This window comes from Muscardinus avellanarius (assembly GCF_963383645.1).
Source record: "Muscardinus avellanarius genome assembly, chromosome: 10".
Lineage (NCBI taxonomy): Eukaryota > Metazoa > Chordata > Mammalia > Rodentia > Gliridae > Muscardinus > Muscardinus avellanarius.
This window is the reverse complement of record NC_137796.1, coordinates 100607618-100623933: the sequence shown is the minus strand read 5'-3', so window position 1 is coordinate 100623933 and position 16316 is coordinate 100607618. Positions and strand designations below refer to the sequence as shown.

Sequence of the window (16316 nt, the reverse complement as noted above, 5' to 3'; positions counted from 1 at the left end):
TCCTCTCTAGAGCCTTCCAGGGAGCACTGCCGGCGCCTGGATTTTGGACTTCCGGCCATCAGAATGGAGAGAGAATAAATTCCTGTTGTCGTGGGGGGCCTCAACTCCGCTCACCTTGTGTGGACAACGGGCAGCCGTGAGGGCAGAGTGTGAGTTGGGAGCCAGATATGGACATGGGCTCTGCACTCTCCCCTCCCAGCACTGCGCCTTTGTTGATTTCTTTGCAAAATTGGGAACATCTCGATCCCACTGATTAAAAGAAGTGGCGGGGCCGAGCAGGTGTGGTGGTTCCCCAGTCGGGTACTGAGCAGGACACACTTGGTCCATTCAGTCCTCACCACCGCCTGCATGGTGGGCTTTCTTACTCTGCGTTACAGAGGAGAAACTGAGTCACTGATTAACGATCTCCCCAAGGACGTGCAGCTAGTGAGGGACACAGCTGGAACTCCAGAGTGCCCCACCTAGTCACCCCTAAACTGCCCTGCGCCCAGAGCTCAGCACACAGTAATGCTCAGGTAATAGGAGTGTGTTTAGTCTATCCCTCCGGAGCCCGATGCCCTGAGGAGGTCTTTACCTAACACACCACAGGATTCTTACAAATCCTCCAGACACAACTCTCCTTCTTCCTACTGCTCCCGGGTTGGCTTCCATTTTCTCTCTCTTTCTCTAATAGCAGATCAGACAGCTGATCCGCCATCCTCGGGGCAGAGAATCTCTCTTAATCTGGCCTCTCTTCCCTCCCTCCTATTTAGACAATTGGCTGATAGCTGACTTGCCACCCCAGTGCCTGGTCCTACCTGTGACATCTTGGTGCTCTCTGGAAATGCAAAGAGAAGCAGACAGCTTTCGAGGCTGAACTCAGAGTGGATAGAATCTCCAACAGTCCTTTGCCCGTCATGGCCCATTCCCTTTTCCCCCCAAACCCTTTGTCATTACTTCCCTTATAAATAAGTCTTATAAATAAGTTTTATCTCAGTGAGCATGAAGGGAGACCATTCATTTTAAGGCAAGAATCAGCTACAGGGATTCGCCTTCTTCCTTGGAAGTTTGACTGGCGAAAGGGAGACAGGTAATTTTGGCACACGGGAGAGCAGAATTAAGGGTTAGGGAACTGAAGGCTCTAGAACTTACCAAATATCCGCTGTCTACGGAAGAACTCAGGGCCAGGGGCGCCCCACAGCTGGATAAGGCATGGCACAGGAGCTCCTGGGGGCAGGCGTGAGTCTCCTTGGGGAAGTCTGTGAGTCACAGGTGTGCAAGGCCAGGGCTCCAGATGGCAGGAGGGAGACAGGCAGGACGTGCCCCAGGCAGCAGAACTGAGTGCGGGTGGGGCCGGCCTCAGGCGGTGTGGAAGGGTCAGCAGATGCGGGCGAGTGATGTGGGCCTCGGGGCAAAGCATCTCTCCTCCCGCCGTTGCCCCTTCTGCCCATAAACTCTCCAAAACGTCACGTCCTTCAAAGCTTAGCCACCCACCCCGGGAATGTGGCCCGAGGGGACCTCCCAGAGTGCGCAAAGATCTAGCTTTGGGAATGCACGTCGCAGGGCTGCGCATAGTGGGGACATGGGAAAGCATCCAGATGTGTGCAGAATGGCTCAGCCACCCGCCACGGTGCCACACATAGGAAAGGGCCCGTCCCCCTCACTGCTGCTGAGGAAGCACATCCAGGGACCCGCGCACGCTCGTGATGTGTGCTGAGAAGAGCGAGACCTACGTCCTGGCATATGTGTAGATTATACAGTGGCATACATACATGCTTATATTAACTGTGTGTGTGTGTGTGTGTGTGTGTGTGTTACTGGGAATGGAACGGAACCCAGGGCATTCTACATCCCATTGACAACCCCAGCCCTATTTTTTTTTTTTTTTTTGAAACAGAGTCTTGCTAAGTTGTGGAGGGCCTCGCTAAATTGGTGAGGCTGGCCGTGAATCTTCCACCCCCTTGTCTCAGCCTCCCAAGTCCTGGGATTATAGGTATGTGCCACTACGCCGGCAGTATACAGTACTAACAGTTTGGTATACAGTTTTCAGTTTTTTTGTTTTTTTTGGGTTTTTTTGGTGGTACTTTGGGAACAGGGTCTCTTAAGCCAGCGTGGCTGGCTTCAAACTGGCGTGATCCTCCTGTCTCCGCCTCCCAAGTGCAGGGATTACAAGCGTGCGCCACCACACCCGGCCAGTTTTCAGTTTTTAAAAAACTGTGTGTATCCAGGCGTGGTGGCACACACTTGTAATCCCAGAATTCGGGAGGCTGAGACCGTAGGATTGTGGTTCTTGGACAGCCTCAGCTACTTAGTGAGGTCCTTTGCAACTCAGTGAGACCCTGTTTCAAAATAAAGAATAAAAAACAGGGCAGGGAGTGTAGCTTGGAGGTTCCATCTCCAGACCCACCAAAAAAAAAAAAAAAAAAAAAAACTGTGTGTATCATTTCTCAAAATGAACTTTTTAGTTTTTTAAATTTTGGAACCATCTGTACTTCAAATAATAAAATAACATAGAATGCTATAAAAACTATATGTATGTATATATGTGTGAAGATATATTATACATATGCATATGCATACACACTGTGTATACATACTGCGTGTTATAAAACCCTATAGACAAATTGAGTTATCTCTTATCCAAAAAGGCTTGGGACTATAAATGTTTCAGATTTCAGATCTTTTAATATTTTGGATATTTGCATATATGTAATGAGATATCTTGGGGAGGGCATTCAAGTCTAAACACAGAATTTATTTATGTTTCATATGTAGCTGATATGTATGGCCTCGTATTTATACAGTATTTTTATTTTTATACAGTATTTTTATTTTTATTTTTTATATATTTGTATATTTTATACAGTATTTTATATATATTATATATTATATATATTATATTATATATATATTTTATATATTATATTTTATATATTGTATATTTATATATATTGTATTTTATATATATATTATATATATTTTTATATATTTGTATATTTTATACAGTATTTTATTTTTTATATATTTTTATATTTTATACAGTATTTTTATTTTTATTTTTTTAATTTTTAAAAATTTTTTATTTACATCATAGTGGGATACAAACTTTTGTAGACATACATGCACACATCGCCCAGTCAGCCCCTACCCGATCCCCACCCCATTCCCTCCCCATCCCTCCTTCCCATGCTTGGCTTAGTGGTTGACATCTAGTATTATAGCAATTTATCCAAAATTAAAAATGATAATCTCACATAACAGTTTCATTTGTCTGATACCAAGCTTTTGATAACTTAAAGATAACATTTCAATATTTCTTTTTGCTTTCTTTCTTACCAGAGAATATTTTTTTCTTTTTTTTTAGGTGAAACTATCATATATTTATATATTTATTTTTCAGAAAAAAATCTATCCTAATATAGAATATGGACTCTAGATACCCAAAACGATCTCGAAGAAGAACAAAGCTAGAAGATATATATTTTCTGATTTCAAACCATATAAAGCTACAATAATTGAAACAGTGTAGTACTGTTCTAAAGGCAGATATATAAACCATTGGAGTTAGATAAAAGCCTAGAGCTAAATTCTTCCATATATTGTCAAGTTATTTTTGACAAGGTTTCCATGGACATTCGGTGGGGGAAATAATAATCTTTTAACTAAATATTGTTGAAAAATAATAATTACATGAAAAAGAATAAAATTGGACCTTTACCTAATCCCATATACAAATATTAACTCAAAATAGATAAAAGACCTAAATATAAATCTTAAGAGTATAAATTTTTAGAAGAAAATCTGGGTCATAAAACCTCACAACATTGAAATTGGCAGTGATTTCTTGGATATGATTTCAATGGCACAGGCAACAGAAGAATATACAAACTCCCTAAAAAGTAAAAGAAAATATTGTATATCCAAAGACAATGTAAACAGAGTTAAAAGTTACTGATAGAATGGGATAAAATATTTCCAAATGTTATATCTGAAGGTATATTAATATTCCAACTAGATATCCTAAAAATTAACAACAATAAAAGCAAACAATACAATTTAGAGATAGGTAAAAGACTAACATAAGTAATGAATCTTCACAGATAAGTAATCTTAGTTGTCTGTTGGATGGAAAATCTTGTTTCTCTGGTTCTGGTGTGTGTTACCTATTTCTTCTTTGTAGTTAATCTCTTTGAGTATTTTCTCTAGCGCTGGTTTTGAAGACATAAATTCCTTCAGTTTCTGTTTGTCATGGAAGCTTCTTATTTCCCCATCTAATTTGATAGAAAGTTTTGCTGGGTAGGAAATTTTTGGCTGAAAGTTGTTTTCTTTCAGAGTTTGGAATATGTTACTCCAAGCCCTTCTGGCTTTCATGACTTGGTTTGGGAAGTCTGGAGTGATTCTAATTGGTTTGCCTCTGAATGTCACTTGGCCCTTTGTTTTTGTTGCCTTTAAGATTCTCTGCTTGGCTTCCACATTGGTCATTTTGACAATTATGTGGCGTGGGGATCCTCTTCTCTGATCGTGTCTAAAGGGAGTTCTATACGTTTCCTGGACCTGTGTATCAACCTCTTGCTCTATGTTTGGAAAATTTTCTGCTATTACTTCCTTGAAGAGATTGTTGATCCTTTTGGTTTCACTTTCTTTTCCCTCCTCTATTCCAATTATTCTTAGGTTAGCTCTCTTAAAATGGACCCATATTTCTTCAATGTCAGATTTCTGCTGTCGGATATTTTTTTCTAGATTAGAAACTATGCGTTCATTTTTGGAATGATCATCTTCTAAGAGCGAGATTCTATTCTCCATGTAGTCTAATCGGTTGTTTGTACTTTGAATTGAGGCCTTTACTTCATTAATTGCATCCTTTATCTCTTTTTGGCTCTCTCTGAATTCTTTTCAAAACACCTCTATTATTTCTACAGTTATTTTCCTGATTTGATCTTCTAGAAATCTCTGAATTTCTGTTTTATCGGGTTCTGATGTTGTGGGGTTGTGGGCATTCATTGCTCCATTGTTATTCCTCTTTCCCATGATTTTGGAAGTTTGTACCTTCTCTGGGTTCTTCCCTGGGTCACTATGACTTCACTTAAGGTACTCTGGATCTCGAGTCTGTGGTATCTCAGTCCCCACTACTCCTTTACTGGGTTGTATCGCAAAGTCTCAGACCCAGGGAGTCGATAGAGGCTGCTTTAGACCATGGGGGGTGCCAGGTTGGGTGTTCTCCTATGGTGTGATATCTCTGCCACCGCCACTCCCCCACTGGGTCAAGTCCCTGGGAGTGCAGTACTGTGATTTCTCTTCTGGGGCCCCAATTTGACTCACTGTTGTTGAGTACACAGATGGAGCTGTAGTGGACTCGGTGAATTCACTGCTGCTGCCGCCGGTGGCAATATGGCACCACTATCATGCCCTCGGCCATGAGGCTGGCGTATTTCTTCTCTGGTTTTGAGCTCCGCTCTGAGTCCCTGCAGCGTGTGCTGAGCTCAGCCACTGGGAGCTTTAGATGCTCCCTGCGCTGAAAAATCCCACCCGGCTGTTCCGCAGCAGCTCACCTCGGCTTGCTGTAGCCGTCCGGTGAATTCGCCGCTGCCGCCGGCAGTAAGGCGCTGCTGCCGCGTCCTTAGGCATGAGGCCGGTGTATCTCCTCTGTGGCTCTGAGCTCCGTTCTGAGCCTGGTGATTTTTTTGTTTCTCTGGTGATGGTGTTTTCTGGCTATGAAAGGTGCTGATTTTGTGTTAATGGAGATTGGTTGTTAGCAGGGCTTTTAAGCCCCGCTTTTCTCGGTCGCCATCTTCCCGGAAGCCCCTATACAGTATTTTTAGTGTGCCTGCGTTTTGACTTTGACCCATCACCTAAGGTCAGCTGTCAAATTGTCCACTTCTGATATTGTGTTGGCACTCAAAAAGTTTTGGACTTTGGAGAGTTTTAGATTTCTGATTTTTCAAATTATGAACCTTCAACTTGCATTATTACCCTATATATATGCATACTCTTTATATAATATAAAAATGTAGATTGCCACATATCTGTACAGGTAGATAGATAGTAGATGATAGATAGATATATAGATATATGCACTGAGTAATATACATGGCCTATAAGAATATAATGGTAGTATATGTGGTAATATGTATATGTACATATATATATAAACATACACATACATTGCATACTGTTATGAAGTGAAAACTCATATGTTGAAACCCTAGCCCATGGTTTGACTCTATTTAGAAATGGGGTCTCTAAAGAAGTAATTAAGTTTGACTAAGGTCATAATGGTATAGTCCTGAGCTGACAGAATTAGCATCCTTATAAAAAGAGTCAGCAAACATAATACACAAATGATAGTATCATGAGAAATGTCTGTCTGTCTTTCTTTCTTTTTCTTTTCTTTTTTGTATTGGGGATTTAGCCCAGGACCATTCTACCTCTGGGGGTATACCCCAGCCCTTTTTACTTTTTATTTGGAAGCAGAGTCTCAGTAATTTGCTGAAAGCTTGGTTGAATTGCTGAGGCTGGCTTCGAGCCTGTGATCCTCCTGCCTCAGCCTCCCAAGCCCGGGAGTAACAGGCGTGTATGTCCGTGCGTGCCCCACTGCATTTCCTGGTTTCTGAAGGTTCCACTCACTAACACACATTTGCAGCACAGACCACGGCTGGCGAGGGAGGCTGGGGCAAGGCTGGTGCCTGGAACCAAGGCAGGGTCAGTCTCCTGGGAATTCTTGAACACCCGCGGGACCTCGGGGCCTGACGCCTGCGTTCCCTTCCTCTGCACAGGTCAGCTGGACATCATCTCCATGGCAGAGACCACCATGATGCCGGAGGAGATTGAGCTGGAGATGGCTAAAATCCAGCGCCTCCGGGAAGTCTTGGTCCGACGGGAGTCTGAGCTCAGGTTCATGTGAGTGCTGCCGGGCCGGGACCAGGGAAGGGAAGGGGTGCGGAGGCAGGAGGCCTGGAGAACCCAAGAGGTATTGATGGCCTGCTGTGTGCCAGGGACTCGATGGGCATCACATCCACTCTAAGGATAAATTCACCTGGTTCTCATTACCACCCAGAGGAGTGGGCATTGTTGACTCCCAGTTTAAACAAGACCCTGGGACTGAGTTCAAGCTGGTTTGACCCCACAGCCCAAGCAAAAGAGATGGGGACCCCTCGATGGCGCTCTCTGCGGGGGCTGGGACGAGCACTCCGTGTGGGTCCAGGGAGGCCTCAGATACAAAGCTGTGGGGTGAGTTCAGCAGGCTGAGTAGGCTCTCGGAGCTTCAGTGCCCTCCTGTGTAAAAGGGGGGAGGATCACACCCCTCTTACAGGGTCCCTGTGCACGCACAGCCTCCATGGCACAGCATCTCCACTTCCAAAAGAAAGTGTGATTTTTATTTTTTATATTTATTTATTTATTTATTTATTTATTTTTGTGGTACTGGGGGTGGAACCCAGGGGCTCTTCTACCTCCGGGCTATACTTCCAGACCTATTTTATACTTTATTTGGAAACAGGGTCTCACTAAGTTGCTGAGAGCCTCGCTAAGTAGCTGAGGCTGGCTTCGAACCTGTGCGATCCTCCTGTCTCAGCCTCCCAAGCGCTGGGATTACAAGCGTGCGCCACTATGCCCGGCTAGAGAAAGAGTGATTTTAAAAATTGAGCCCTGGCAGACAAACAGTGAGAATTCAAAGCCAAACACAACTTGTCAGAGCACGAAGGGGGTGCAGGGGAAGCCCGGGCTGCTAGCGCCATCTTGGAGCTCACAGAGATGGCCGGGGACTTCTAAGAGCAAATGTCTGGAAGGCGGTGGCAAGCCATTTGTCTACAAACAGGGCCTCCGGAACCAAACAGGGCGCAAGGCTCGTGTTAAAATTGGAGGTGCTTATGTCAGAGGTGTCTGACTCCTCCATGGGCAAGAGACGTGTTTGCGTAAGACCAAGAGCAATGTGGTGTCTCCCGGCAGCAAACGGAACAAGACACGAGTAATCCGGGGAAGGGTGAGCCATGCCCGGGGCAACAGTGCATGGCTGGCGCCAAACTCCAAAGCAGCCTCCCTGCTAAGGACGTTGGGGATAGAATCTTTGTGGTGCTATATCCCTCAAGGATGTAAACAAATTAAAACTTAACAAAACTGGAGAAGTGCTCTCATAAAAGAAATAAATAAAACAATAAGGAGGTAACACATTTGCAGATTACTCCTGGGTGCCTGTCGGGTTCTGACCCAGCCTTCTCTGGAAGCAGCAGGAATGTGGCTCCTTGCATACACACGCCGAGCCCTGTCATTGATGTAGGGGTACCCCATATTGCAGATGAGGAGACCGAGGCCCAAAGAAGCTACGTGACCGGCCCAAGGCCTCCGAGCTAGTGACTACGGGGCTTGGGATTCAGACGACGCAGCTCTTCCTGCCTTCAGACTTGTACTGCAGCAGAGTGTGGTGGCACACGCCTATAATCCCGGTACTAGGGAGGCCGAGACAAGAGGTTCGCAGGTTCCAGGCCAGCCTCAGCGACTTAGCGAGGCCCTCTGCAACTGAGTGAGACCCTTTTTCAAAATAAAATAAGGATGGGGGGGGTGTAGCTTAGAGATAGAATGCCCTTGAGTTTAATCCCCAGTACCCTATACAAAAAAACAAACACAACCCTTGTGTTGTCTCTATATGACCTTCTCTCTCACCCCATAAAATGGACTGTAGTCTCCACAGCTCCCATTCGTTGGGTCCTTTGCGAGTGCCATGCCCTGTGCTAAAAGCTTCGTGTGCACCGATCCCCCCTCAGACATCCCGGAGGAAGGTTCTAGAACATTCCTGCTTTGTGGATAAAAAACTTGGCCCCTTCTATCTGGAAATGAGCTGAACCAGTACATAAGCATTTAGAAGCAATCCCTCCCCCCTGTCTTTGAAAGGAAGACAGAGACAGTGAATGTGGCTTTACAGGACTGAAGATCCCTTCAGATCCCTTCAGCCTGTAGGTTCTGGGACAAGCTTGGACTGCTTTCGCTACTGACAGTACAATGGCTGCCCCTTGGTGTTTCCCGGCCTTTGCCATCTGTGAGCTTTTATGAGTGTACATACTTGTATTATCATTACTATTATTGTTTGGTCCTGGGGATTGAACCCAGGGTCATTTCACCTCCTAGCTACACCCCCAGCTGTTTAGTTTTTTTTTTTTTAATTTTGAAGTGGAGTCTTGCTAACTTGCTGAGGCTGGCCTTGCACCTGAGATCCTCCTGTCTCAGCCTCCCTGATACTGAAATCACAAGTGTGCACGACCGTGTCCAGCTATCCACATGCATTATACCTGGTCTGTGGCTCATTCCAGGTACGTAGCGAGTCGTTTAAGGACAGGAATAGGTCACGTTAATTGAGCTAGACATTGCACTAACCTTTGCTTTAGCTGTCACTGAACTTCCTCATGGAAGCCACGAGTCTCACAGCCTGGGGGCAAATGTCAACAGTAGACACTTGAGTAAATCGAATTTTGTAAAGGACACAGGGCATCGGTGTAGCCAGGATGTAGCTCAAGGGCCTGGTGACATCGCGCAAGGGAAGGGCCAACCTCCGGGCCCCGCAAGCCTCGCTACAGCAGCGTCCTACAGACAGGAGCCACGATAACGGTGCTCCCCCCAGCCCACCTGGTGCGTGCGTGGCCTGCATGGAGGAGCGCATGCCTCATCAATCTCAGAAACGCACAGAGGACCAGGCTGGCCAGGACAGAGGACGCGGCTCTCGCAGGTACGGCTGAAGTCCCATCCATCATCCTCAGCCTTCCGGGCCAACAGGCTGTGGGCCAAGTTCATGCTTGAATTCTGGTTGGTAGGTGTTTCTCAGAACGGGTCCTCCTGTACATGTGCAGCAGCGTATCCGCAGCCGAGTCCTCTTTTATCTCTATCCTGGAAAAGGAGAAATCGGAGCCCCAGGGCATGGATAGCCCAGCTAGGACGTCGTCTGACCCCCAGAACGCTTAGTAAATACGTGAATAAAGGAGGGAAGGAAGGAACTATACTGACCAAGATATTTCCCTAAATAATATAAACTCCAAGCCAGGCGTGCTGGGGCATGCCTGTAATACTTGGGGAGGGGGGCTGAGACAGGAAGATCACAGGTTTGAGGTCAGACTTGGCAACTTAGCGAGGCCCTCAGCAACCTAGCAAGACCCTGTTTCAAAATAAAAATAAAATAGGGCTGGGGGGTGTAGCTCAGAGGTAGAACACTCCTGGGGTCAAATCCCAGTAAAGCGCGCGCGCGCACACACACACACACACACACACACACACACACACACACACACACACTATGACTCTAATTGGGCAGGGACCTTACCCATATTCCTCATCGTTATCTTTTCAGTATCTTTAACAGTCTCTGACACTTATTAGGCCAATTAATATTTGCCAAATCTATCCAGATGTAGTGGCACATGCTTGTAATCTCAGTACTTGGGAGGCTGAGACAGGAGGATCGTAGGTTCAAGGCCAGTCTCAGGAACCTAGTGAGACTCAGTAATTTAGTGAGACGTTGTTTCAAAATAAAAAATAAAATAAAATAGGGCTGGGGGTATAGCTCAGAGGTAGAATACTCCTGGGTTCAAACTCCAGTGTTGCCAAAAAATATTTGCCAAATGAACAGAAAATTATCCTTTCATACTATCTTTACCCCCAACAACTAAGTCTGTCTGTCTGTCTGTCTGTCTGTCTGTCTCTCTCTCTCTCTGTCACACACACACACACACACACACACACACACACACACACACTTGTGGCAGCCCCTGTGACCATGAGGTTATAACCACAAAGAGATTGGTTTGGTCACACCTGCTCTGAAGTAATCATATCAGTGCCCGCCAGCCCCCGTGGAGTCTGGGAGCCAGCCACTTTTCACAGTGGAGGATGGTCTCCACCCCAAGCCTCCCGCTGCATGCCCATCCTTCTAGGAGCGGGTCCGGTGTCTCTGCCCCAGGTCTAGAGCTATTCTTTGGGGCTCTCCTTCTGCCTGGCTATTGGTCTTGCCCTTTTCTCTGGCCCCTCGGCCTCTGCCTTGTCTCCCTCTCCTCCTGCCAGGGCAGTGAGTAAGGAAGTAGAGTGCCCTCTTCCCATCCCCAGAGCTGTAGGCACAGGCGTCATCGGGTCCCTCGGTATCCTCAGCCTCGGACCTTGGGCTCACGACAGGGCACACACAGCTGCCGTGATCTATTCGGGAGCCCAGCACGATGAGCTCCAAGCTAACCAAGGTCTGCAAAATCAGCCTGCTGGAAATCTGCTGCTGAGCCCTAGTCCTGTAAGAATTCTCAGAACCACAATGGTTGACACTTACTGAACCCTTCTGTGGGCCCAGGCCCAGGTCGAGTCCCTTTGCACGGATTGCCACTTAACCTCTGCCAGATGCGTACTGACTGAAGGGCGAATCGGCACCCCTTAACCCCTGGCTACTTGCTTGCTCCCAACAAAGCCCACCAGGTCAGGTTCAGCTGCTTGCTTGCTGCAAACGCTGGCCAGTGTGCGCTCCCCACCTAAATCTGTCTCTCCGAGCTTGTCCTCTGGTTTCCAGCTTGCGAGATGGCACTTTGAGGGCTTCTTCCGAGGTTTAGCAATTGCCTGTACTTTACGGGAACAACTCAGTAAGCCTAAAACACCTCTGCAGTAGTCCCTGAGATAAAGCAAGACGGCTGCGCCTCCCTCCTGGCCTCTGTGACGCCCACTTCCCAGTCCCCCACGCTGCTGCTGTGGACTCCCGCCTCTCCCATCCTGAGCTGCTGCAGGTGGGGCCAACAGCCTGGCTCACTCTCTCGCCCTTCATTCCAGCCCTGACTCACATCATTAGCTTGTACTATCTCCTGCAGCCGGGTTGCCTGGCTCAGCTTCCCTGCGCCCCATCCTGCTCCTGCTGTTTATCTGAGTTTCAGATAATTAAGTATAAGTATCTTCAGCCTCTGGGTGCGGGCGGGGCCCGTTTATCTCTGCTCTGCACTTGCTCGCAGGATTTTCATAAAAGGGATGTGTGCCCTGCCTCTCAGCTTGCTCTAGGCAGCGGCGGCTTTTAATCAGCGGGAGTCAGAGCCGCAGCGGGCAAGGAGGGTGGGGACGAGGAGGGCTTATTCCAGGAGCATGGCCTTGCAGTTCCAATATTTCCAGAGCCCAGGCTTGAACTCCACGAACATTATTTTATTAAGAAGTTCTTGGTATGATGAAGGGGTTGGGCCCTAGAAAGCTGGCAGACTCAAGGAGGGGTGATAGACAGTGCCTAGGGTATAGATAGCAATGGTTTTTTGTTGTTTTTGTGGTATTGGGGATTGAGATCAGGGGTATTCTACGTCTGAGCTACACATCCAGTCCTGTTTTATTTATTTATTTTTTGGAAACAGGGTCTTACTAAGTTGCTGAGGCTGGCCAGGAACCTCTTTCTCAGCCTCACGAATACTGGGATTATAGGCGTGAGCCATGACACCTGACAACAGCGTTTTGAATACTTGCTATCCTGGGTAGTATTCTCATGTATTTATTTGTTTAATTCCACTACAGACCTGCAGACAGATAATAATACACTTACACACACACACACACACACACACACACACACTCACTCACCTTATAGATGAAGAAATAGAAGCGCAGAGAGGCCATGTCACCTGTCCAGGCCACACAGTTTCCATTACATGCTGGCAAGTCCACAGCCTTCCGGAGCAAGTCTACAGCCTCAACCATTAATCTATAGGGTCTCAGCCAGGCGTGGTGATGCACACCTGTAATTACAGTACTTGAGAGGCTGAGACAGAAGGATCACAGGTTTGAAGCCAGCCTCAGCAGCTTAGCAAGGCCCTACTTCCAAATCCAAAATAAAATAGGGCTGTGGGTGTAGTTTGGAGGCAGAGCACCCCTGGGTTCAATCCCCAGCACTACAAATAAATAAATAAATAATAACAAATAAATAAATAAGTTGAAAATCTACTGTCTCTCAAATGATTTTGGAAGGACTTCTACTTCTTACTGAAACGTTGAAAATAGAGTTAGGGAGTTCTCAAGGAGGAAAGCACCAACCAGGCTATTAACAAAGTCTTTAATCAAGAACTTGGCACCTTCAGGGAGTCAGCCGGCCGTGGGGGGAGGGACCGATGAGCCACACGTCCGGAGAGTCCGCGTAGTCCTGGTCAGCCGGCTGAGTCACACGTGGCGGGGCGGAAGTGCCCGTGTTTTAAGTAGGGGCGGGTGGCTTGGAGAGTGGGGCTAAGTGTCTGAACACCAATTCTCTTGCACATCTGGAGCCTCGTGATGCCTGGGATCTCGAGATATCTCCCCTTCTAGCTTCCAGGGTTCCACCTCCTGTCCCTGCTGCGGGGTCACGTGGAGGGAGGGGGACCCGACCTATCAACTACCAACCACTTATTGCTCTGGCAAATGTTCTGCCCTGTCTCAGCCTCCATTTCCCCATCTGCACGCTGGGGCAAGGATGGCCCCTGGAAGGATTGTAGCAGGACCAAAAAGGGACAATGCAGAAGAAAGAGAGTGGCTTTTCCTAGGTAGCAAGCAAATCAAAATTTCCTTTCCTGCTTGAATTGTTGGCACCTTGTTTTGAGGGAGAGTTCGGTACCAGGGCTGCTTATTCATGTCAAGAGAGTGCCGGAAGCCGGCCGGAGTCTCTTGCTGTGGACTGAGTGTGACTCTCAACTCGGGGGCCTTGTGATTATTTTTGTTTTTTTTTTTCTGGCTGCTGTTGTTAGTGATTCATGTATGAGCTAAGCCAAAAGCTGGACCTGCAGTGTGGCAGTAACAAGGACGGAGGTGGTGCGGCGAGGCTGTGTGGAGGGGAAGCTGCCTACCGTGTGGACAGCCTCACTATTCCTTCCTGTGCTGGCTTCTCTTTTTTTTTTTTTTTCCAGTACTGGTGATGGAACCCAGGGGCATTCTGCCTCTGAGCTACACCCCCAGTCCTATTTTATTTATTTATTTTATTTTTGAAACAGGGTCTAAGTTGTGGAGGGCCTCACTGAGTTTCTGAGGCTGGCCTTGAACCTGTGATCCTCTTGTCTCAGCCTCCTCCCAAATACTAGGATTACGGGCAGGCACCGCCATGCCTGGTTTATTGCGTTTTTTTTTTTTAATTAAATACTGCATTTTTCTTTGCCCTCTCTCGAGCTGGTAATTTAGCAGAGTGTTCAGAAGAGCTTCCAGAGGAGGACAAAAGGAAACAAGTGTGTTTATGTAACTTGACACATCAGAGCCGTGCTCCGGGAATTCTACATCACTCTTTTGTACCCTGGGTTTTAAAAATAGCATCTTCCAGGAGCAGGTCACCATCGCCGGAGCCACGGTGCACAGCAGGTGGGAAGAGACGCCCTTAATTGCAGAAGATCTGAAAAGCAATTTGTCTTGGACAAAATATACAAGAATTTGGGGGGAGGGGGGAGGAAGAGTCTTCTAAGGAACAAGAAAAGCTAGCGAAAGGAGGCAGAGAAGAGAAGGCGGAGAAGGTGCCAGGTTAGACCTCTGCGTGGAAGGATCCTCCCACCTGGGCAGTGGGGACGCGGGTGGGGATCCAGTTGATGGATTAGAAAAAGAAATATCTCTCGCTTGACAAGTTTCCGCCACTCCCAATTGTCTGTCATGATCAGAACAAATTTCACAAAAGCAAATACTTCTCTCTGGAAGCTTCGTCTTAACAAGAATTTATTTCAAGCTGGGCATGGTGGCACACACCTGTAATCCTAGTACTTGGGAGGCTGAGACAGGAGGATCTCAGGTTCAAGGCCAGCCTCGGCAATTTAGTGAGACCCACAGCAACTTAGTGAGACCCTGTTTCCCAATAAGAAATAAAAACTAGGCTTGGAGATATAGCTCAGAAGTAGAATGCCCCTGGCTTCAATCTCCAGAACTAAGTAAAAAAGAAAAAAATAGAATTTATTTCATTTGCTGGCTCTGAGTGACTTTCACTCAGCTGCTCTCCTCTGAACCTCCTGGGCTCTGGGGGTGTATGTGATCATTTATGTGTCGCCCCCACTATTTATGTGTCAACTTGACTAGTCTATAGGTTGCCTATGGACATTTGGCCAGACATGATTCTGGGTGTGCCTAGAAGGGTATTTCTGCATGGAATTAATGTTGTTGTTTTTTTTTTTTTTATTTTTTGGTGGTACTGGGGTTCCTGGAAGCCCTTCTACCTCTGGGCTATACTCCCAGACCTATTTTTTACATTTTCATTTTGGAAACAGGGTCTCCTAAGCCAGCGCGCGCGGCTGGCTTCGAACCTGCGCGATCCTCCTGTCTCTGCCTCCCAAGCGCGGGGATTACAAGCGTGCGCCACCATGCCCGGCGGAATTAATGTTTTAATGGTAGGCTGAGTCATGTAAATGGCCCTCCCTGATGGGGGTGGGCCTCATATGATCAGTTGAAGGCCTAAATAGAATAAAAAGGCAGAGTAAGATGAAATTCCTGGTGCTGATAGCCTGAGTCGGGAGGTCGATCTTTTCTGGCCTTTGATCTGGAACAGAAACCTTTGCTGTTATGGGGTCTGGAGCCTGCCAGCCTTTGGTCTGGGACTTACACCATCAGAATTCTTGGGTCTCCAGCTTGCTAGCTGCAGATCTTTGGATTTGTCGGCCTTCATAAACATCTGCATCAATTCCTTATAAAATCTCTTTGTCTATGCATATAAATCCTATTAGTCCTGGTTCTTGGGAAAATCCTAAAGGGACCTGCTTATTCTCAGATATTTCCATCTGGATATTTTATCTGATTAGCAACTGATTAAAATAAACAGAAACTAGCTCTACGACATTGGAAAACCAGCTTGGCATTATGTGTTACTCTGGCTTTTTGTTAATATAACCAGATATGTGAAGCTGGGTACTGAAACGTTGGAATTGAGTCAGGGTCACAAAGGAGGCAAAATATGGCAAAGGAGTGTGATAACAGGCCCCTTTTATTAAAGATCTGTTGCTCCCGGTCAAGGTCTGCAGACTGATATTGGGGGGAGGGTTATCGGTCTGCAAAGTTGCCCTGCAGAGAGGAAGCTCGGGTACTTATGTAGCTGAGGTTTTGGGGTGGGGCTAGCAAGGCGGGAGAATGCCAGTCCTCCTGTGACATCTGAAGTCTTCCCCGCAACATCTGGAGTCTGCTCCATCTCCACTTCTAGCTTCCAGGGTTCCACCTCCTGTCCCAGCTGCCCATGAGGAGAGGTGGAGGGACCCGACCTATTATCCGGGCATTTTGGTGATATTGGCCAATGACTGAGTCAGTAACTACTTCCTGCTGTCAGACAGGACGTTGTTATAGGGGCCCCTTGGCCAGGAGAGGTGGGGGTCACTCAGAAATGAGCAGGTGGGAGTATGGCTGCAGCAGGAGTTGACTGAAGGTGACCCTGGACAGCT

At 46.9% G+C, this 16316-nt stretch overlaps 1 protein-coding gene across 1 annotated transcript in view; it reads left to right on the top strand.

Annotated features, from left to right (window-relative positions):
• The window catches only part of LOC308268297 (bMERB domain-containing protein 1), a gene marked incomplete at both ends in the record, with an annotated part of 124835 nt that overhangs the window by 58675 nt on the left and 49844 nt on the right, over positions 1-16316 (top strand). The window contains one exon of the mRNA XM_080703440.1: positions 6753-6876. Within this exon, the coding sequence (XP_080559566.1) occupies positions 6753-6876 (124 nt within the window). The remainder of the gene's footprint in view (positions 1-6752; positions 6877-16316) is intronic.